Raw genomic sequence first — 23008 nt, forward strand, 5'->3', positions numbered from 1 at the left:
CGGTCCCTTTTCCCTTGTCGCCCCCCCCTCCCCCCCCCCCCCCTCCTGCCCTGCAGCCGCCCTTTCGCCTTCTTGTCGTCTTCCCCCCGCTTCATGTCCAAGGGGAGGGGTGAGTTGGGGCGGGGAGCCATCAGAGGGGGTGGACTGCAGTGCCTGGCAGCGCTGTGGTCCCCCCCCATCTGTGTCCCTGCCCCACCACTTTGTCCCTCCTTTTTTTTGGGGGGGGGGGATGCGGGTGTGTCGGTGTAGGGGAAATTTTTTCCCTCTGCTCCGACTCACCTGCTCCCAATTTTAATGCACCACACACACACACTTGTATATACACTGGGTGGGGCCACATTCACGGTGTAAGGGTAGAGTTCGCCAGTCGGCGAGCTGGCCGACTCAGTAACAGGGTTAGGTGTCACTAGTACGCTGGCGTGACGACCGGGGCCTCTCCCCACCGGGCTCGGTGTTCTGGTGCTCCGCCTTTTCCCCTGGTGCTTCCTCCTCTGCTTCCCCCCTCCCGCCGCTGTGCTACTCTTGCACGGCTGGAGGTGGGGTGGGCACGTTTTCCCTCTCTGCGCTGCTGCCCGGTGCCGGTTTCCGGGGGTGGGGGGGGCTCGTGGGGGGCCGGGTTCGCGGGGGGGTTGGCGGTCGTCGGGGGGGGGGGCGGCTTGTTTGGGGGGGTGGGGGTATGGGTGGGTGGGGGGTTGGGTTTTGGGGGTCGGGGTGTGTTCGGGGGTTTGGGGGCCGGGGGTGGTGGGGCCTGGGTCGTGGTGGGTGGCGGGTTTGGGTGGGGTGCGGGGGGGTCGTGGGGGGGGGTGGGGGCTGGGGACCGGTGGGGCGCTGTGGGGGCCCGCTGGGCTTCGTTCTGCGGCCTTGGGCTCGGGGGTGTGGGCCGGGGCTGGGGCGGGGGTGTTCCGGGCGTCTGGGTCGGCTCGCCGACCGGTGTCCGCTCGGGTGGCTTGGGGGTGGCCTTGGTGCTGCCGCGGCCTGGGGGTTTCGGGGGGGGGGGGGGGGGGGGGCGGTGCTCGCTTTGCTGGACCGCGGTTGACGGCTTCTTTCTTTGGTGGTGGTCCTTATGCATGCCAGATCCGTCGCACCAGCATCTACTGAAACTCAACAGAAGTACCCTCTCCCTCCCACAGCCCCTTGAATCAGTTGGTGCTGGTGTCTGTGGTTCTCACTTTGCTTTATCTATCCTTCCCTCCTTCCTCTCTTTAGTTTTTCCTCTGGTCACTTGAGATCTTAATTTATTGGAAGTTTGAGGCTTCTGTGGTTGGCATAAGACTCTGGTTTTGTAACCACGCAGGAGGGGTTTTGTTGGTGCTGGATTTCACTTTGATGGATTGGATGTACTGGCTTCTATGGATCTCACTCTGCCTTATCGATCCTTCCCTCCTTCCTCTCTTTAGTTTTTCCTCTGGTCTCTTGAGATCTCGCTAAATTTGCTGGAATTTAGAGGCTTCCGGGGTTGGCGTAAGACTTTGATTTTGTAATCATGGGGAAGGCAGGAAGTGTTTGGTCGGTGCTGGATTTCACTTTGATTTATCTTTCTTTTCTCTTTTTTTTTTTTCTGACCTTTTCTCTGGTCTCCTGACCATTTAAACTTCACGACTCTGGCAAGATTCTGAAGTACCAGGTTAAGGCGAAGGGTAATGGGATATTTATAAGGCTTTAGGTGAATTAATGAGTATAAATTTATACGTATTTGCACGCACACGCACGCACGCGCACGCACGCACGCACGCACGCACGCAAACGCACGCACGCAAACGCACACACGCAAACGCACGCACACACACAAAAAAAAAAAAGAGCAATGATGATAAGACGTTGAATCGGTAAGACTACCGAATGAACAATTCTGAGCTCTTAAAAAAAAAGAAGAAAAAAAAAGGAATGGTTTAAAAAACAAAAAACAAAAAAGGCATCAATGTGCTGGAGTGGCCCAGTTAAAGTGTATGGGACACGAAAAAAAGTCACCCTAAAAGTTTTTATTTTTTTTTTATTTTTAAAGAGTACAAGTACAAATAATATGATTTCAATGATTACTGTGTTAAAAACGCAATGACAAGGGCTTGTAAAAATGAGATATTTTCATGAATTTCCAAAACATGGCAGCTCACTGGCGACGCCCCCTTTTTCCGAGCCTGGACACTCGTGACGTCACCGGGAGTACGCAAGTTGGCGAAAACAATACGAGGATATGGAGAACTACACGGATAGTGATTTGCTTTCTGACTCGCTATCAAGTGTAGAGTTGGAATTTGACGTCCCCGACTACACAAGCAGTCTTCAGACGAATATATTTCAGCCCAGGAATGTATCCAGCTGTATATCGTTCCAAACAACATATTAAAAAATATCCTGAGCTGTCCCATACACTTTAAAGCCCTGATCTAAATCCAATAGAAAATCTGTGGAGTGATCTTAAGATTGCGGTTCACAAACACTCTCTCCATCTAACCGAGCTGAGCTGGAGGTGTTTTGTAAGGAGAAATGATGTTCAACGGCTGATTAATAAAAGGCTACAACAACAAACGCAAATCCACTATGTATTTTTATGTACCTGTACTAGCGCACAAACACTGTAACAAGGGTAACAACAACGCTTTAATATGTTGATGTCACTACGGTAATGCTTATAAATGATACGAGCAACACAAAAACTGGTGTATTTTGTAGATTCAGTTCGGCCCAAAAATATTTGGACATTGACACAAGTTCTGTTATTTTAGCTGTTGACAAAAAAATCTATCCTGGATACAATCATATAATCAATATAGAATTAAAGTGCAGACTCTCTGCTTTAATGTAAGAGTATTGACATCCAAATTGGAGCAAGGGTTTAGCAATTATAGCTCTTTAAAATGTAGCTGTCTCTTTTTCAGGGGACCAAAAGTAATTGGACAATTGACTCAGAAAGCTACAAAAAAATAAAAACATGGGCCCTTCCCTCATCAACATCAAATACGCAGTTAAAAAGTCTGGAGTTGATTCTAGGTGTGGCGTTTGCATTTGGAAGCTGTTGCTGTGAACACACAACATGCTATCAAAGGAGTTCTCAATTGGGGTGAAACAGCCCATCGTGAGGCTGACAAAAAAAGAACAAAACCATCAAAGAGAGAGCAGAAATGTTAAGAGTGGCCAAATCAACAGTTTGGGACATTGTGAGAAAAACAAAATGCACTGGTGAGCTTGTGAACTCAAAAAGGCCTGGACATCCATAGAAGACAACAGTGGTGGATGATCACAGAATCCTTCCATGGTGAGGAAAAAACCCTTCACAACATCCACTCAAGTGAAGAACACTTTCCAAGAAGTAGGTGTATCAGTATGTAAGTCTACAATAAAGAGACGACAGCATGAGAGTAAATACAAACGATTCACCACAAGGTAAATTAATCAGCCTCAAAAATAGAAAGGCCAGAAAAACACCTGCCTAAGTCAGTCCAGATCTGGAACAGCATTCTTTGGACAGATGAGACTTAATATCAACCTGTACTAGAATGATGAGAAGAAGAAAGTTTGGAGAAGAATTGGAACAGCTCATGATCCAAAGCACATCACATCTTCTGTAAATATGGTGGTGTTAGTTTGATGGCATGGGCATGCATGGCTTTCAATGGCACTTGGTCACTTGTGTTTTTTTGATAATACGGCAAAAGGCAGAAGCAGCCCGATGAATTCTGAAGTGTATAGGGATAGAATTTCTGCTCTGATTCAGTCAAATGCAACAAAGTTTATTGGACAGTGTTGAATTGAGTAGATTGAGTGGGTCAGATGAAACGCCATATCATGTAAAATGAGATAGCAAATTAATGGGCTAGACTCAATTCTTAGTTAGAGACCAATAGGTGTCTATAGGACTGATAATTAAACTTTGGCCTCTGGGTGTAGTTCCTCAAAGTAACCACCAGATGCCGCCAAACCTGTACAACTAAGCCACCCACTCAGCATTGCCCGGATAATTCCATATAAGATACAAATTGAGTGTAAATAAATGATATCCTGAATTAAATAATAATACACAACACAATCTATATTCGACAATTGTTAACCTGATTTTTGGATCAATGTTTGTAGCACATTGAAAGCCAACTATGAAGTTTTGCTGTCTTTTCTTTTTTTTTTCTCTTTTCTTTTATTTATAAGTGATACCGTCTTTTATCGCTGATAATATTGCTGTAACTGCATTGAAAAGATTATCTGTATGTATTGTTTGATTTAACAAAGATATATACAAGATGTGCAACAGAGATTAGAATTAACCTGTTAAATTCAAGCTGAGAGAATTTGGGATTTAACATGTCATGTATATATATGTTATTCATGCTTGCTTAATTAATATATCTATGATGTTATTTATTTTAACGTTCATCATTGTCGAATAGAGCTGAAGACCTTGACATATTTTCATGTATGACTCATCATTCAACGTTGTGTATCCATGACACATTTGTAAAGAATGTATGACTTCATCTTCATGGCTCGTCTGTGGAAAATTACTGAAAATGAGTTCCAACAAGTGCGACTTGATATGAGGAGGCGGAAGGACATTCACGGAAGAAGTCGGTGGTCTGACCGAAGGTGATAAAAAGCCGTCACCAGCTACGATCGGGGTCTTTTCTACCCTGCGATGGTCTGGACAGAGTGCATTCTCGAAGAAGGATTATAGCTGCCTGCCTGGGACTTTGGATTTTTTACGAAGGACTGGGATTAAGCCGTGACTGGAATACTTCTTCTCTGATTGGTAATGTACAAATCCTTTAGCAATAATGATGTATAATAGGAAGATATGAATGACTAATCGCGTGTTAGGGTAGGGGCCATTTAATACACTCTCATATCTTTAAAATTATTTTTGCCAAAAACATCTTATTGTCAATCAGGTCTTAAGCTTTTTTGAGAAATGATCAATCTTATAAAGCTTATTGTAAAAGGTTTATATTATTCTTAATTTTCTGTTTTTATTTTATTTTATTTTATTTTGATTGATTTAAAGTTTTATCATTAAATGTGATTTTGATGATTTATATTGGTTATCTTTTATTGTCAATAAAATTGTTTAAAAGACAATTTTTGAATCAATCATTTTATTGTTTTGTTTTAATCTTTATTTTATTTATTTTTGGTTTTATTTAATTTTTGGACGTTCTATAAGTCCAAATAAAATGATTTAAAAACTAATTGTGATTTAATTAGTTTGTTTGGTTTGTTTTAATTTTTATTATATTTATTTTTGGACGTTCTATGAGTCCGAGGTCGTTCTATAAGACCTTATTATTTGTTTTTGATTTTATTTTATTTATTTTTGGACGTTCAATAAGTCCGAGGTCGTTCTATAAGACCTTATTATTTGTTTTTTATTTTATTTTATTTATTTTTGGACGTTCAATAAGTCCGAGGTCGTTCTATAAGACCTTATTATTTGTTTTTGATTTTATTTTATTTATTTTTGGACGTTCAATAAGTCCGAGGTCGTTCTATAAGACCTTATTATTTGTTTTTGATTTTATTTTTAATATTATTTTTTCCCTCTATGAGGAGGACAACAGTATCGGACGTTTGGAAGAAGGTAAGTGCATTTGAATAACCTCTAACCAATGCTTCCATCTGTATTAATATAAGTCAAATACTCCTGCTTGATATGTAACAAATCCGTATGATCCTAACAAGGATTATTAAATTACTAGGTCAATAACAAATGCAAACAACTCAGAGAAGTGGAGCTGCCAATGAAGTGAGGTGTACATGCTAGCATTCCTGGGCTCTGTGTGTGTGGTTACTCACTCAGGATTGATAGGTGTATGAAAACGGATTGGCCTCATGATAAGATGACAGTGAACAAACCTAGGTGAATCCACTTTGATATATCGGCTTATTTAATTCCCGTCTCCTCACGCTGACGCCTTAGAGCTGGTGAGGAAAAAGGGGAATTTCTAACCCTTTAATTGGAGAGTCGATCAGGACATATTTCCCGATTTAAGTCCTGCGGGTAAGCGGAAGTTGACATGTGGCGCCCAGACGTGGGGCTCGATTGACTCATTTTTGTCAAAATCGGGATCGATCGAGGCCCAAAACAGGAACCCGAGTGAACGAGACTTGCGGCTCTGAGCGGAGGGCACAGTGTTTAGAGCTGATAGCGAACTCGCTGATAAATTGTCATGTCATACGACCCTGAGCTAACACAAAATAGTCTCTTTGATGAATAGTGTTGCATGGAAAAGAGCTTCTTTAATTGTGAAAATCTAGTGTGATTTTTGAGTTGAAGTTGATTGTACTATTTTGTGTTAAAGAAACGGTGACTGGCTCCCCCAGGAGTCTTGCACTCTAAAAGAGGTTGAGTGTGAGAAGGCCATTCAAAGTGAATGGGCTTTAACAGCGACCTGCTGCTCTGGTCAGCTGTGAAGGTACTGATAGTGTACTTGGCAGAGCGCGCTGCGCCGCGCTTTCCTGAGGGAGGGGCTGAGTCAAGGGGTGGTTCAGGCCAGTCCACAAAAAGAAGGAGGGCTTGAACAGTTAGAGTTAATGTTGAGAGGCAGTCTCTTCTAGACTTGTGATGTTAAACTATGGTTTGCGCTATTTAGGCTTTCCATATTGGGTGCGGTTGCCCATTTTATTGGTTTGTTATCTCAGGTATCCATTTGTAGCAAAACTACCATACTCTTTGCTTAGTTATTGCGGGGTGCCTGAAAATATTTATAGTCTCTTTTCTTGGATAGCGGACTCAGTGTCAGAGGCTGACGCTGCAAACCTAACCCTGATTCCCTGTCTCTTGCCTTTTCTCCTGGAGTTTTTGAAAAAATTTTAAGTTTTCGGTTCCCGACAGGAGTGTCCATTGGCACAAGAAGAAAGTCGTCGAGAACCAAGGAGAAAAGGTAGGGGTTTCCACTAGACTAATGTTCTAGTGGAAAGCAGCCTTTTTCGGTTCCTGACAGGAGTGTCAATTGGCACAAGAAGGAAGTCGCCGAGAACCAAGGAGAGAAGGTAGGTGTTTCCACTAGACTAATGTTCTAGTGGAGGCAGCCTTTTTCGGTTCCTAGCAGACGTGTCCATTGGAACAAGAAGACATCCAGATCCCGGAGAAGAGAAGCGGGAAGGATTACAACCGACCCGAGAGGACAACACACCCCACCGTTTGAGAGAGGACATCCGCAGACGAGTAAAGGTAGGAAACCCGAAGGCGGTAGTCCCGATAGCAGTAGAGGCAACGTACACGGGTACGGAGCTGAGTAACCAGGAGCTAAAGTACGTCCCTGAACCCAAAGCGCGCGGGGAAGGCTTCGGAAATAGATAGCTCCACTCCTACAATAAGAAAGCAAAGCGGGCTATAGAACACGCTAGTGAAGTAATGGAAAGAATAATAGGGAGAAATGGGAGGGGAAAGCCCCCCAGCCCTACAGAGGGGGTAGCAGGGTTAATGCCTGCACCCCATCCTCTAGAACAACCAGATATACCAGTAGTGGTTATGCTACTGGGCGAAGGTGTAGATCGATGGCCACCAGGAGCAAGAAGGCACCTGGAAGTAAACAACCCTTCAATCCGTCCTGCCGACCTCGCAGCTGAGGTGGAAAGGTCGGTGAAGGAAACAGGAGTGTTTGTGAGTGAATTTCCCGAAATAATGGGCATAGCAACAGTAGTGGTAAACCACCCCCAAGAGGGATGCACCTCTGGGACGGTGGGCCTTTGGGTCCACTGGTGGACTGTGTTGTTGGATGTGTATAACGTAGTGGAAGTAACTAGCACCGGAGTCCAGTGGGACTCTACGATTAAATCCCTCGCTGAGAAAATGCAGATAAGGGTGGAATTAGCAAATCCCAAGGGGGCTGAAGAATTAAGCTTCAACCTCTGGGAGCAGTCGGGATTTGATCAAAAGCAGAAAGAGTTACAAAAAATGCGGAAAAGGCCAGCTGAGGCCGTTGGTGAAGAGGGCTTTGTTGATATGGGCTCATGTGTCCATGAGGAGGATGCAGGAGCATCAGAAAATGAAAGCCCAGGAAAAAGTGTGAAAATGACTCCCCTGATAAGAACGGCGCCCCTGGGTGGGCTGCCGGAGGAAACAAAAAAGGTTTCAATCGGGAATGGTGTAATATTGTGCCACTATGTGGGAAGCCCCTGGCAAATACGGGGGGATGCTATAGTGATCAGAACAGATAGATCACTAAAACCGCATAGTAAAGCGCTTGGAAACATTTTAAGGCAGGAAGCGGGACAAGAATATGAATTAGAGGTTAAACAAGAATTACAAAAAGATAATCAGCGGCCAATAATAGCGGCAAAAACTAGTGGTGGGAACACTCCCTACGGCATGATAATACACGTGCCAGGGACAGAGTGGAACCCCAAAATTGATCAGTCACAATATGCGGACGAGATGGCAAAAGCATTGGAGAGGGGGGTCGACAAAGCGTTAGGAGAAGGAGCGGAGAGAATAGTGATGGCTGTAAATTGGATTAAAACTGGAAAGATGCAGTGGCAACTGGCTGAGTCCATAGCAGTAGCAGCGTTCACTCTAAGAGCTAAGACTCCTGTAACAACAGCATCGGGAGTAGAATTTGTGATAGTAATATCAAAAAAGCAGAGAGAGGAACGAGTTAAATCAGTGACAGACGAGATTTTAACCCGTACTAGACAGATGGATCGTGAACGACGCCAGCTCCAGCAATCAATAAACGGAGAACCCAGGGACTCACCCCAGTCATCATCCCCAGTTAAAACATCTCCCGTGCCTCTCCCGGTAAGTGGAAGGAAGTTAGAAGCTGCCCGGGAGGTGGAGGACGAAGAGCAAGCGGGACCGAGCAGACAAACCCCAAAGGGAAAAAACAAGGCCCCAAGGGGAACGGTGACCTTTAGCCCCGTCACGTCTACCCCTGGAACAGCACGGGAGCTCTTTCCGGGACAACCCCCCATAACGCCGGTGCCCCTGCCACAGGTTTCGCAAAAAAGGCATATGGGAAATGTAAACTCGATGGGACCGTTAGCGATGCCAGGAGATGGGAGCGAAGAGGAAGACGATGAAGAGCAAGCTCCTGTTTCGACCGTGATTGGCGCTAACCCCGCTGACGAAGACCAAGACTCAACCTCATCAGAAGATGACCCGGGCAACCCCGGCCAGAACCCGAAAATAGTTACAAGACCAGTTAGTAAAAGAAAGAAAAATCCTCAACCTACGTTTGACGTGTACCAATCCTCAGCAAGGGTAGCTAGAGATCTTAACCTGGGATGGATCGAGACAAAGGATGGGCGAAGAGCTTACGTACCCGAGGCAGGGCAAGTAGATCGCCCCTATCCACCTGCCTGGCTCAATAAGCTAGATAGTAAAATGCCTCTAACTATGCGAATAATTTATCGCGAGGCTATTAACATTTTACAGGCTCCGCCATATACCACATTATTAATTCACCAAGACCTGACTAAGAATTTCAGGGATGGCTACGTGGCGGTGGCACATGATTTTATGTTGAGAAGGCTTAAAAAAGCAATATATAATAAAGCAAAATGTGAGCTGAGAGCCGACGATGACCTAAATTCAGGTTCTGATAACGATGGAGCAGCGGTTACTGTAACGGTACCAGCCGCCCCAAGAACCTCTTTGAACCAACAGTCCCAATATGTGACACAGCTGGGATCAACTACAATAGTACCAAACCCAGTACCCCAACCACATGACATGGAGGGGGAGGTGCAACAATTTAAGACCTTGAAGGAGTTGGTTCGCCAAAAAGGTAGGCTAGAGACAGCTAAAGAGTATTTAGTTGAGACATGGCCTATGATTAGAGACGCCCCAGGAGGAGATGGTGCTAAGAAACTATGGCTTCAGTACATCATCGCTAGCCCTGTCGGACCATACGAAACACCACAACAGGTCTATGAAAGATGGGTGGACGGTGAAGATGAGGATGAAGATGCCCATATTAGCAGGGCTAGAGAGCAACTCAAAAGGGACGTTTCACTGCTAAATTTGTGGCACAAAATTAAGGAAGTTATATCTCCAAATAGGTATATCAAAGTGCTGCGGATGATTGTCAAGGACAGAGGGAACGAAGCTGTCTTTGTGAAAATGGCCCCAAATAGCACGACGCTGAAAATTGAAGCCTCCGTTAAGAAGTGGGATCGCCTAACTAAGCATAACGCTGAGAAAAGGAGAACCGGACCAGTCGCTAGTCGCACCCGAGGGAGCGAACAGCAGGTCCAGCCGGGAGCTCAGCAACCAGTTCAGACTGTCCCCTACGTGAGACCTCAGCAGCAGAGAACGAACTGGAATCAGAGACAGGCCACCCAGCCAGGACAGCAGACGAGGCCCCAACCAAGACAACAGCCAGCAGTGCGAAGACCAGGTCTAGCATATATGCCCAAAGAAGAATTTGACAAACTGAACCCAGAAGAAAGGAAGGCCTTCCTCGAGGCTCGCAAGGCTGCAGCCTCCGGGGGGCCTGGGAAATAATGGAAACAAAGGCACGGGTCACCCTAGAAGGGGTTTACAGAATAGGGGATAACCTTTATGCTAAGGTGGAGGGAGTGCCCTATTTAGTAGACACAGGGGCCGAGGTGTCCATGACCCGTAGAGCCTTAAAACGAATCGGACACCTAAAAGTAATGGTAGCTGATGGCTCGATTGCCAAAATGCCGGTAGGGATTTGGAAGGGAATTGTGTGGGTGTTAGGACCATACAATTTGTTGACATTAAAAGATGCAGAAGAAATGAAGATACCTAAAAATAAAAGGCAAGTTGCGAAAAAGAGATGGGAAAAACTAAAACCTAAATTAGTGAAAGTAGGCCCTACAAAAATAATACCCGACCAAGAATGGTATAAATCAGTAGATGTACCTGCCGTAAAAGCCCAACAAATCCAAGACAGTGTATTAACACTGGAAGGGAAAAAGAAATTAGGTGAAATTCTAGACAAAGCCGCCATCGCACATTTTAAGAATGATTGCGGTGATTTAGGCGCAAATTATGTGCATATTATAATTGGGGGGGTACATCCGCCAGTGAGGCAATATCCCCTCAACCCCGGAGCAGTGGCCGAAATGGAGGTAATTGTAAAAGAATTATTAGCACTTGGCATTATTCGTGAAGAACTAAACCCTATTACCAATAGCCCAATTCAAGCTGTTAAAAAACCTGAAGCGGTAGGAGGGGGATGGAGGCCAGTCATTAATTTTAAAGCTCTAAACCGCCGAACGGTGGCTAACCGAGCGAGCCTCATAAACCCCCAGGCGTCTTTAAAAACATTAAGAGTAAAGAAGTATAAATCATGTATTGACCTTGCAAATGGATTCTTTTCCCTGAGAATTGCCAAAGCATCACAAGGGAAAACAGCGTTTACGCATAAAGGAAAAGCATACGTTTGGCAGAGGTTGCCGCAAGGATATAAGAACTCCCCGAATGTATTTCAATCAGCTGTCTTGCATATTTTTGAAGGTCTCCCAGTCACAGTTTACATCGATGATGTGTTCATCGCTAGTGACACGGAGGAGGAACATTTGGAGATTCTGCAGGCCGAAGTGTCAGCTGGCCAGGTTTGAGGTAGATTACTTGGGATTCCAAGTGTCTGAAGACTTGGGGCTGTCGCAAGCGTATCGAGAGAAAATAGAACAGATTTTGCCTCCAACGTCCGAGAACGAGCTACAGAAAATATTAGGACTGTGTAATTATGTTCGAGATCATGTTCCGTATTATCAGAAATTTGCGAGACCCCTTTATGCCCGATTGCGTAAGAATCCTGATGAAAAGAAAACAAAAGATTGGCCTTGGTCAGCTAAAGACCAAGAGAATTTAGAAGGGCTTAAAAACGCAGTAAAAAATGCTATACGCCTCGAACCGAGAAGCTTGGAAGTTAGGTTAGTTGCCGAGATACAATGTGATGAAGATAATGCAATGGTAAGTGTTAGTAATGAAGGTGCCGGCTTAGTGACACTATGGACTTACACTATAAATAATGTTGAGAAAAAGTTTCCCCAGGAGGAGAGAGAATTAGCGGTTCTTGCTAAATATTGGGGGACATTAAAAGACCTAGCCCAGGGACAAGGCATAAAAGTTGTTACGCAGAGTCAAGTACATCGATACCTGCGTAAAGACACACTAGAAAGTACTAAAGCGACGAATGTGAGATGGGGGAGGTGGGAAGATATCCTGCTTGACCCTGACTTAGAGATAGGACCAGCAAAATCCATATCTAAAAAACAGGCGAAAACTGTAAATAGTGAGGAGAGACCATATGAATGGATTCTTTATACAGATGGATCCAAAAAGGGTGAAGACCAGTATGCCCACTGGGGCTTCATCCTGAAACACAATGGTAAAGAGATATGCCGCAGGAAAGGTCAGACTCCTGGCAGTGCCCAAGCAGGAGAGGCTACAGCGGTGTTAGAAGGATTGTTGGAGGCCATAAGATTACACGTGAGTCGAGTAAGACTTATAACCGATAGTCACTATTGCGCCCAGGCGCTCAGAGAAGATTTATCCATTTGGGAAGAAAATGGGTTTGAAGGGGCGAGGAGTAAAGAAATCGCTCATGCTGAGTTATGGAAGAAAATAGCCGAGTTAAGGTTAAATATGACTATCGATGTTGTTCACCAGAAAGCCCACGTCAAGGAGGGGGCTCACTGGAGAGGAAATGATGAAATAGATAAATACGTCCAAGAGAGAAGATTGGTAATTGTAGGAGCAGAAAAATGGGACAATACCCCCAAAGGAGGAAAAGTGGTCCCAGATGAGTTTGTGTGTGAGGTGACTAAGGCCGTACATGAAGCGCTAGGCCATGGAGGTGCCTTGCCCACAAAGAGAGAGCTGGAGAAACTGGAACTTTGGATCCCAGAAAAGAAAATCCGTTCAGTTATACGAAATTGCGATTTGTGTAATAAGTATAATGCAGGACGCCGAGGGCAACGAGTGGACGGATTGACGATTAAAAGCACTGTTCCATGGGCATCAGTTTGCATGGACGTAGCAGGCCCCATGGGAGTAAACGGCACTAAAGGTGAGAAGTATCTTGTTGTGCTTGTAGATTCGATGTCAGGACATTTTGGATTAAAAGCGGTACGTAATGCGAATGCTAATAGCGTACTAAAAACACTGGAAGAGGGTTGTATGTGGTTAGGCATACCGAGAGAGTTAAGAACTGACAATGGAACTCATTTCAAAAACGCTACAATAGACAGGTGGTGTCAAAAGTGGGGAATAATAAGGACTTACTCTCCGCCTTACACCCCTCAAGCTAATGGCGTGGCTGAACGAACCATTGGCCTAGTTAAAAGTTGGCTCGGGAAAAATGCTAATGGAAAAGAATGGAGTGAAAAATTGGTGGAGTTGGTCAAGGACTTGAATGGGAGGAGCAGAGCAGATAGACCTTCCCCTTCAGAGGAGTTAAACCAGCGCCCCTTTGTCGCTCCTGAGGTAGGACGAATGCAAAGTACAGAAAACACTCAGAAAGGAAAGTGCCCATTTCAGGTAGGACAGAGAGTGTGGATAAAATCTCATGGTCCATCTGATAGCCAGGCAGTAAAAGCAAAGTATGACCAATCTGACATCATTGAAGAAGTTTTAGACAGAAATACAGTGCGATTAAAAAAGAAGGGACTCCAAGGGGTAGAGCAGCTAAAACCAATGCCAGTTAATTCAGCCTAAAGCTAAGGAGTAAGACAAATAATTAAAAGATGGAACAAGCCACTCCGCCCTTTGTCAAGCTCGTTATGGTGAAAGGAGCTGTCATCGTGCGGAGGACTGAAAAGGAAGTAATGATTGGTAGGGCGTTTAATCTTTGGATAAATGCAATAAGAGGATATATTGTTAATAGAGTAGAAGATTTTAGTTGGCAACCGGCTATCTTGACCTGCATAATTTGTAGTGGAAGCGAAGAGTCGAGGAGCCAGTGGAATGTGGAACAGATATCCGACGAAGGCTGGTTGGACGAGCTTAAGCCGGATTTGAGCGAGGTAGGCACAGCTAAGATACTTGAAATACAGGTATGTGGGTATTGTAGAATAAAGAGCCTACCTAGAATAAAAGTGCATGTTCAGTGGGATTTAGCCCAGCAAGAGAATACAGATGCACAGTATTGTAAATGTATGTGGGATGGAGAGAAGGTATTGTATTGTCAACATTGTTGGATGAGAATGGGAAGAGGTTCACTGATAAGAGCTGGGGAAGCCGAAGGGTGGCAGCTAACTAGAGCGGAAACCCCGATAAAGTCGCTGAGTTCCGATTTGCTGACCTATTGGCCTATGGAGATAAACGAGAGGACGTGCGACTCGAGATTTCAGGCGCTGCTTTACAACAACTGGCCGCCAGAAGGAGGTGAGTATCGCCCGGCTCCGCTTATTGTTGGCTCGGAGGCGACGCCAACTCGAATATATGTTGAACCTAAGTGTGTAGTTGAACCAGGGGTACCCTGGGCCACAGTAATCAATGGTGTGTTAGCCCGAGGGGATATTCCGATGGAAACATTACCTGACGTCCCACAAGAAAGGGTAATAAATATTAGTAGTATGTGTAGTAGTAATGTGTTAATGTACGCTACATTGGATAAAATGGAATATAAGGCTAAAACAGCAGTAGTAAGGGTGAGTCCAGTGGTGTCGCCTCAACAAGATACGAGGTCTGACACAGGATACTGGATAAAAGTAAAAATAATGATGGCCATGAAACCTTATGAGGGTATATACTCATTGGGAATGGAAGTGTCAATGAGTACGGAGGAGGAGGCCAAGCGGCTTCACCCCAAATGTACTTTTTATAGGGAGTGCCATAGTAGTGCACAGATAAGAATGTATAGTGGTAGAACCTATAGAGATGAAAAGAGTGAAAAAATAAGGCCTAGTGGTAATGAGAAGATGATGGCATTAGCCCAGGTGGCCACAGAAAAGCTAGAAAAACTTAATGCGAGTTCATTAAGTGAGGGAAGGCTCGGGCAAGAACGAGTGACCCATGTCAGGGGAAAATCTGACCTTAGAGGTCGCCCAAAGGAAAAATGGTGGCAAGGATGTCCATACCCGGGTTGTACCGGTGAAGGACATGTAGTCGGCGACCACAAAAGACATTGGTCGCTACGTGGATGTCCTAGTTTTAACGAGGCAAATCCATGTCAGTATAAATCACCTCGATGGAAGGAATTGGTGAGAAAGTGTAGAAAGGCCCCTCATTCCGTTTTTCCCCAGGAGGAACAGATGGAGATGGGTAAAGTATTGGAAACTCCAGCCGCGAGGTCAAAGGCGGAATGGAGGGAAGGGCCAGACATGATGAAGATAAGTGGTCAAAAGATCAAAAAAGCTAGGAAAATTGATTATCAATAAATTAAGAAGAAAAGAAAAAAAAACCCCGCTTATTTTAAAAGAAAATAAGTTTTTGTAAAAAGATAAGATAATGGTGTAATGAAGGCCAACCCCCAAGAAAAGGAGGAGGAGCTAATGAGATATTAAAACGCAACAGTCCTTAAAGGGCAAGACCAAAAGAAGAAAGCATGAAACGGAGCTACGAGATGGAGGAAGAGCAAGGTTGTAGCAAGCTAGTAGTACCTGGACCTCGACCTGCGACTCTAAACTTGCCTCACCCCCTGACTCTAGAGGTAGGAGAAGGGCCGCATGTCTACTACAATGGAGGAACAATTACACGCCAACCGAAGCGCAGAAAGACAGAGAACCATTATGAGACTCCAGTAAATGAAGACCCACCGGACACGGTTGATGAACAACCTAAAGCTATTAACCGCCAGCGACAAAATTGGAGGTATGGAGGAGTTTTGGTGACTATCACACTTTGTTTTATGGTAATATTTTTGATATATTATTTGATGAGACAAAAATCTAGCATCGCTAGCACAGCCCCTATTAATCCCCTCGACCTGGTAGAAATACGGTATGGCACCACTAAAATAACCAATCAGACGTGCTGGAAAGTGGAAGTGGAGCATGTATGTGAAGAATGGAGAAGGGAGAAGGGAGCCTGCGGTGCTGGCGAGGAAAAACCCTGTGGGGTAGAATGGAGAAGGGAGAAGATAGCAGTAATAAATTCCTATCTTCGCACCTTTAACAGCACATATTATAATGAAACCCTAGAGGTCTTGAGAAGAAGTATTATATATCCTGCGAAATCAAAAAGCAAGTGTGCACATCCAGTGATTTTACGAGTTGATAACACAACAAGCGACTTCACAGTCAATATTACCTTGTTATGTCTGGAGAAGCAAGAACAAAGAATCATCAGAAAGAACTGGGTCCAGATCGGGAAGGAAGAACCTGCTTGGTACTTCAACGAATATTGTGCAAGACTACCAGATGCAACAGGTGGATACTGGTTGAAGACAGACCATGACGCCCCTGACTTTACCTACCCGGCGGCCCCACGGAATGACACCTGTACCGAATTTCGCCCGGCATGGGAACGATGTTGGAACTGTATAACCTTTCGGTGCGAGGAGCCAGGGACCAACGGGACCACAGATTACTTGCCAGGTACTCCTACTCCATCATCAGGTAGGTCACCTAAATTTCTTAAATTACGCCGGTTTGCAAAATTTGAAAAGCCTGTACCAATATCACAGAAAAAATTAGTAATAACGCGACGGCCAGGATGCAAGTTAATGTTAGAAAAGGCCCAGTCGTATAATAATAGCCATTGTGATTGGAATATGATGAAATATTGTTTTGAGCCCTATCATATGTTTTGTTATGCAGATGAGGGTAATATAATTACACCCTCCGATATAGGGCTTAGGCGTGATGTAAGGTTAATCCTGAGTCACTTTGTTAGATTATATGCCGGAAATGCATTAGATCAAGAGAAAATAGAAGTGAAATATGAAGTATGGCTAAATGATTCCTTTCCGTGGATATGGAAAAGAGATACATATATATTGAAATCAACCTTGAATAAAACTTTGGGAATAAATGTGTTAAAAGTAGTATGGGCACGGATGTGGGCTCAACGTATCCCTACACCGGATGATTTATATAATGTCCCAAAAGGGGATTTTGATAAAATTGACCAATGTGTAGCATTGAGAATGTATAACAGATTGCATAGGAAGGAGTGGATAAGTGGAATTTCACCACGATGCCCCTTGGTGGAGACAGGAACGCCACCTTTGACTCATTGGATATATAACTGTACAGGGTTGAACACAAACCTAACGATTAAAGGAGTCCTCCAAGCATGGAAAGAAGGACACACGAGAGATGAGAGTAAGACGTGGTGGGGGCTCAATAAAGATGAGATGGTTCAGGATGTGATACCTTGCTTAGGAGAGTCGGAGAATTATTGGATTAAATATCAATATATGGCGACGGTGTACTCTAAAGAGAACGATATTTGGCCTGACATTGAAAGACCAGCCTTATATGCTAATCCAAGACCATGGGAAATGTTGTGTAAGGGGGGAGAGTCCGTGGAAATTTTTTAATGAATGCACAATTGTATTAGCACGTATACCCTGTTATAAAGTCTCCCGATTTCAGAATTTTTGTAATGTACGTTATCGCGATGAGTATTATGCCAACTATGAGGGGGCAGTATGGATCAAGGATAACAGTAATCAATGGATCCGGAGTCAAGCTGCAGGTAGAGAATATTGTACGCGATGGGACAAAGATCATGACTTATCCAAAATGGTAGGATTAAGAATGATCCCCAAGCCTCCTGACTCTATTATGCAGATCTTAGAAGGTCACGCATTTAGGAAGACCCTTTGTAAAGGGGATATAGTTATAGGGTTTGATTGGCTGGGATTTAATAAAATTTATGGCCCTGGCACATGCCACGAACCTGCTGAAAGATGGCTGCATTGTGGACACAGTGACGAATATGATCATAAGGGGGAACATGTATGTACTTGGTATGAGAGAATAGGATTGGCAATAAAAGGTGTAGTAAAAACTGTGGCCACTACAGCCGGGGAAGTTGTAGAAGATGTAGCAGAGACGGCGGTTATTGGGATAAGTACAGGGCTGTATGGTTTATTATATGATGTAGGACTATGGTTCCTGCTAGTGTCAGGAGTTGTTCTGTCAGCAGTTATAGCTGTTGCAGTTATCAAAAGAGGGATTTTGGCATTATCTACCCACCGAAATTATAAAGAGAAAACCTCACCAAATAAGGTTAAAGCTCAGTTATTGGCCAACGAGCTGCAGAAAAAATGGGGGGGCCGACTAAGGGGAAATTATTGAGAAGTGGGGGTGTTGCGTCGAAGCGAACAGAAAGGTCTTGAAAAAAAAAGGAAAAATAGTCAATGTTCGTTCCAAAAGGCAAGAAAATCAAAAGGGGGTATTCCACAGGTGATCAAGGGAAGCCGCTCAGGGGGCTGACGTAGTTGCGCGGCTCGTCCCTTGATTGGTCGGCGACTCGGCGAGGTTGATTCTCCGGCAAGGTTGGTTCTGCCGGACAGCTATCCGACTTCAGGTGTTGGAGCTCGGTTCGCTACGCGCCTGCGTACGGGGAAGGCCAGCCGTTGGAGGTGAGCTGGCACTGCGCCACCGAATAGCAGGTGAGGTGCGCGGCTTAGGTGCACAACCTTGAGTCCGGCGATACGTTGCAAGTGTACGCCGGGGCAGCGGAGTCCGCCGCTGGCGGGCAATCCACCGATGGTGAAGAGAAAAAAAAGGAAAAAAGGAGTTAAAGAGTCTTTGGGGTCAGCGTTGCAGTTTGCACCTGCTTTGGCGTGGCGTGGAGCGAGTGTCTGCTCTTGGCAACGGTTGCTGCCAGAAAAGAAAAGGCCACGTGGTTGGCAAGTTTCTTGGAACAATGTAGTTTGAGAAATGTTTGATTGCCCATACTGTGGAAAGCAGGGCTTTTTCGCAGTCGGAGTATTTCAACTCGGGGCCGTTCAACGTTTTACTGGCGTACGCCACGACGCGTTTATCCTGGTCGTACATTTGGTATAGACCCGCACTCAAACAATGGTCGGAGAATCCTGCTTCCAAGAAAAATTCCTTGTTGCTATCGGGGTACGCGAGACAGGGGGCGGAGCCCAGGTTTTGTTTTAGCATATTCCCACTTCTGTTTCGGTCACGTTTTCCCACTCCGTTCTCCATGTCCACTCCAGTGTCAACTCAAGTTCTCCACGTCCATTCAAGTCCTCCACGATCAGCTCAAGTTCTCCACATCTTGTCAAGTCTTCCCCACGTCAACCCCGGCCACGTCATGCCAAGTCATCCCCACGTTATGCCAAGTCAACTTCACGTCCTTGTCATGCCAAGTCTGTCCACGTTCGACATGCCACATTTGTCAAGGTTCGTCATGCCAAGCCCGTCTCCGTTCATCATGCCCGGTCTGTCCACGCCAGTCTACGTTCTGCCCAGTCTGTCCACGCCTGTCTACGTTCTGCCCAGTCTGTCCACATCATGCCCAGTCAGTCCACTCGAAACCTTGTAAATAAGGGTTAGGGATGTAACTAGGGGTGCACCGATCGATCGATCGGCCGGCCGAGTGAGTCCATATTTATTTCCCTGCACTTGGTCTATAAAAGTAACATTTACTGACCAGCACAATGTTTTTTCTTCAATTCTTTTAGTGTTTTTCTGAAAGCCAAGATGTTGCACTTTGGAATGACCTTATGACTGTTTGTTTGTTTTTTTTTTATCTTGAGTTTGATCTACAGAATAAAACGTCTGAGTGAGTGCTTGTCCAAGATTGGTGATTCCATACTTTTTGCTATGGGTTATAGTACAGGTACATAAAAATACAGAGTGGATTTGCATTTGTTGTTGTAGCCTTTCATTAATCAGCCACCGAACAGCCAAGCCCCAAGCGCCGCAACCCCCCAATCCCAACCCATTGGGTTGCCGGTCTGTGAAGGTTGTGGACTTGTATGAACATTGTATGTACAATACAACCTTTTGGCAGCCATTAAATCTAACTTAGAGAAGCTATGTGAGAGTGTGTGTCCCTCTGTGAATTTGAAGAGACCTAAGGCTTCAGAGGTAGCTGTGGCCTCCTTAATGAAGGAAGTCATACCATTGCTTTTAGGGTCCTCAGCGGCGACTTGCTCTGCGACACCATGGGCAGTCTCCTCAACAACTTTGACCACTTCATCTGCAATCACCTCCACTTGCTGTGCGGCCACTGCAACCTCTTCTGCCATCTCAGCAACAACCTCAGCACCCTCGACAATTATTTCCTCAACTTCTTCCACGACAGTCTCTGACTCACTGTCAGCGGCTGCTACTTCACTGGCTTCTTCCACTGGTTCCTCTTCGCATTCTACAACACAAAAACAGCGGTATTAGGCAGCAGAATACTCTAGATTAATGAGCACACAATTATGAGAAATGATTTCTCAAGGAATCTGCCAAACAGCCTCACTGAAAGAAATGTGGTGCCTAGTTTCATTCGTGAATCTGGACATGCTGATTTCAATAATACCTGTAAGCCAATGAATCACGGCAATTACGTGCTGAATACTGATTTAAGATCAAATGTTATCGTCATTTGGAAAGTAGCGTTGTGAAAAAAAGTATCTTGTTTCCATCCAACTTTTCATTTCCTGTAAAAATTAATTGAAGGCACAGCAGCTTTTAAACAATTGGTAAATAATAAGATAACTGATTGGTAAAAATGAATTGAAACATCAACATTTATCAATTTTGGAAGGCACAGCCAAATGGCAAAGAAGTCACATGGTCTCCCAGGCTTGTGTGAGTGAGTGAGTGAAAAAAAAAAATCGTGGGTGTCGTCAAGTTGCGGCAGGAGTGACGTCATGCAGCCGACAAATTCCCCCGACCCCGTCTGCCTACAGTGCGTGACACGCCCCCCCCCCGCCACTCCCCATTCTGCGATTGGCTGGAGGGGTAAACAACTGTCTGTCCACAGAAACGTCCCGCTGTTGACAAAATAAACACAAAATGGCAAAATACAGGCTGGGCGGGTGGGGGTAGAGGAAAAAAAAATCACCTCCACACATTAACAGAAGCCCAGAGGTGTAGATTGAGAAGGAGTTCATGGGTATATAACCTGTATTTATATAGTGCATTTTCTTGAGTGAAAACGGAAGACCTTGCCTTTAACATATTGAGGACCAAAAGTACCAAAATTAAATAAATGTGTCATTAAATAATTAAATGTGTCATTTATTAATTAAATATGGAATTAAATAAACCAATAATTAAATAAATATTTCATTAATTACATACACATTAATTACATACATACTTCTCGTAATGTCCCGCCTCGACTCTCGCGAGATCTCGCCATTCTTAGTAGGCCGTCACGTCAGGCTAACGGCTCTTCTTGCAACATCACGAAAATAAATCGTTTGCGTGTATGGAGCCGCGACTCTGTAGCTAAACTGCTTTGTCCTTGACTAATTTGCTCACAAAACACAACACCTTCTATATAAATACTGCCATGGTCCTTCCCAAAAATGTATTTGTTTTTTGTTTTTTTTTATGCTAGAACATACAGAAGGCTTTGATATAGCCACTGACCTGAAGAAGTAGCTTAAAGCAATGGTAGTTGTAACAAAAAAACGGCCAGTAGGTGGCAACAGAGTATAAGAGATCAACCAGGGCCATGTTGCAAAAAAGCTCTTTTCCCAAGTGTATTCGTCAGGTTTGTGAATAATGGTGGCACTTATATATAGCTATATTCTTATGCTAAATGATGCTAAATGGAAACAGATACAGATACACTTTTTTTTTCCTGATGAAAGAAGAGACTAATCTTTGTTTTGGTTTGTTGGGTTCCATGTTTTCTTTTTCTTTTTTTTTATAGCAATAGAAGACAATATTCTGTGGGCCTTGCAAATTCAGTCAAAATCCAGTAAAACAGCCGGGAGCCAAGGGGCTTGCATCAGTGAAAATGGCTGGGAGGGAATGAGTTAATAAGACTTGTCCCCGCAGGAAGCAATTCCGACACAAAAGCGAGAGGCCCTTTACTTCCTACTTCCTTTGACTTTGTCATGTCAATTCCTGTTTTATTTTGAAATCTCTAATCACCCTCTCACCTCAGGTCACTTACCCTTCCTTCTGCTCAGCTCGTTACCGGTCCACGCCCTTGATTGCTTCCACCTGCCACCAATTACCCAGCCAATAAAAGCCATCAGCCACCACCCGCAGTTGCCGAAGTGTCACAACCCGTGCATGGAAGCGTCCTCACAGCCCTTGATTCACAGTCCTTGCTTTTGCCTTGCCTTGTCTTGCGCCTTGAGTTTGCCCCTCTTTTTCCTCCCTAGCGGAGCGCCTTTTGTTGTCCCCTTTTTGAGTGCCCTTTTTTCCCTCTCCAGTTTGGAGCGGTTTATGTTCAGCGTTTTGTCCCTCTGTAAGAGGCGTCTTGTGTTTACTGTTATTAAAACTGCAGCCTTTGAGGCCAACTTATCACCTGCACCTGAGTCCTCACTTCTTACGTCGTGTCAGCACACTTCGGCCAGAATGGACTCAGCAGGCAAGTTGGAGATCTGGCTACAGAACCAAGAGGCTCGCTTGTCGCACCAGGATGAGGTCAAGCAAGCCATGGCCACCCGGATGGGGGAATTTGCTGGACAAATTCGGGACCTGGTGTGCCACCTGCAAAGCTCCACGCCAACCGCCACGAGACAGGAAACAACAGCTGAACCGCCATCTTCAACTCCAGCACTTACCGGAGTAGGCCTGAGATTGGCTTCCCCGGAACGTTACTTGGGAGAACCAGGACACTGCCAGGCTTTCCTGACTGAATGCGACATTCACTTTGAACTTTCGCCACAGGCCTTTCCCACAGACCGTTCCCGCGTGGCCTTCATGACCTCTCACCTGACTGGACGAGCCAGAGACTGGGCCACCGCTGAATGGGCACGGAACTCCCCGACCTGCTCAACCGCATCCGGATTTTGCACAGCTCTCCGCCAAGTTTTTGATCCGGTCAATATGGATCGAGAGAAGGCTCGAGAACTCAGTTGTCTTCGACAAGGCAGAGATTCCGTCAACGATTATGCCATCCGATTCCGAACCTGAGCCGCCAAAAGTGGCTGGAATGCCACAGCACTCTATGATCACTTTTTAAAGGGGCTCACAACATCCATGCAAGAACTCTTGCTTCCCATTGACTTACCTG

The 23008-nt window shown here is 45.0% G+C and overlaps 1 protein-coding gene across 4 annotated transcripts in view; it reads right to left on the reverse strand.

Annotated features, from left to right (window-relative positions):
• The window catches only part of LOC144025437 (uncharacterized), a 344499-nt gene that overhangs the window by 32110 nt on the left and 289381 nt on the right, over positions 1-23008 (reverse strand). For all 4 annotated transcript variants that reach the window (XM_077531450.1, XM_077531451.1, XM_077531447.1 and 1 more), the window contains one exon: positions 19937-20182. In XM_077531450.1, coding sequence (XP_077387576.1) covers positions 19937-20182 — 246 coding nt within the window. The remainder of the gene's footprint in view (positions 1-19936; positions 20183-23008) is intronic.

Source organism: Festucalex cinctus, chromosome 9 (genome assembly GCF_051991245.1).
Source record: "Festucalex cinctus isolate MCC-2025b chromosome 9, RoL_Fcin_1.0, whole genome shotgun sequence".
NCBI lineage: Eukaryota > Metazoa > Chordata > Actinopteri > Syngnathiformes > Syngnathidae > Festucalex > Festucalex cinctus.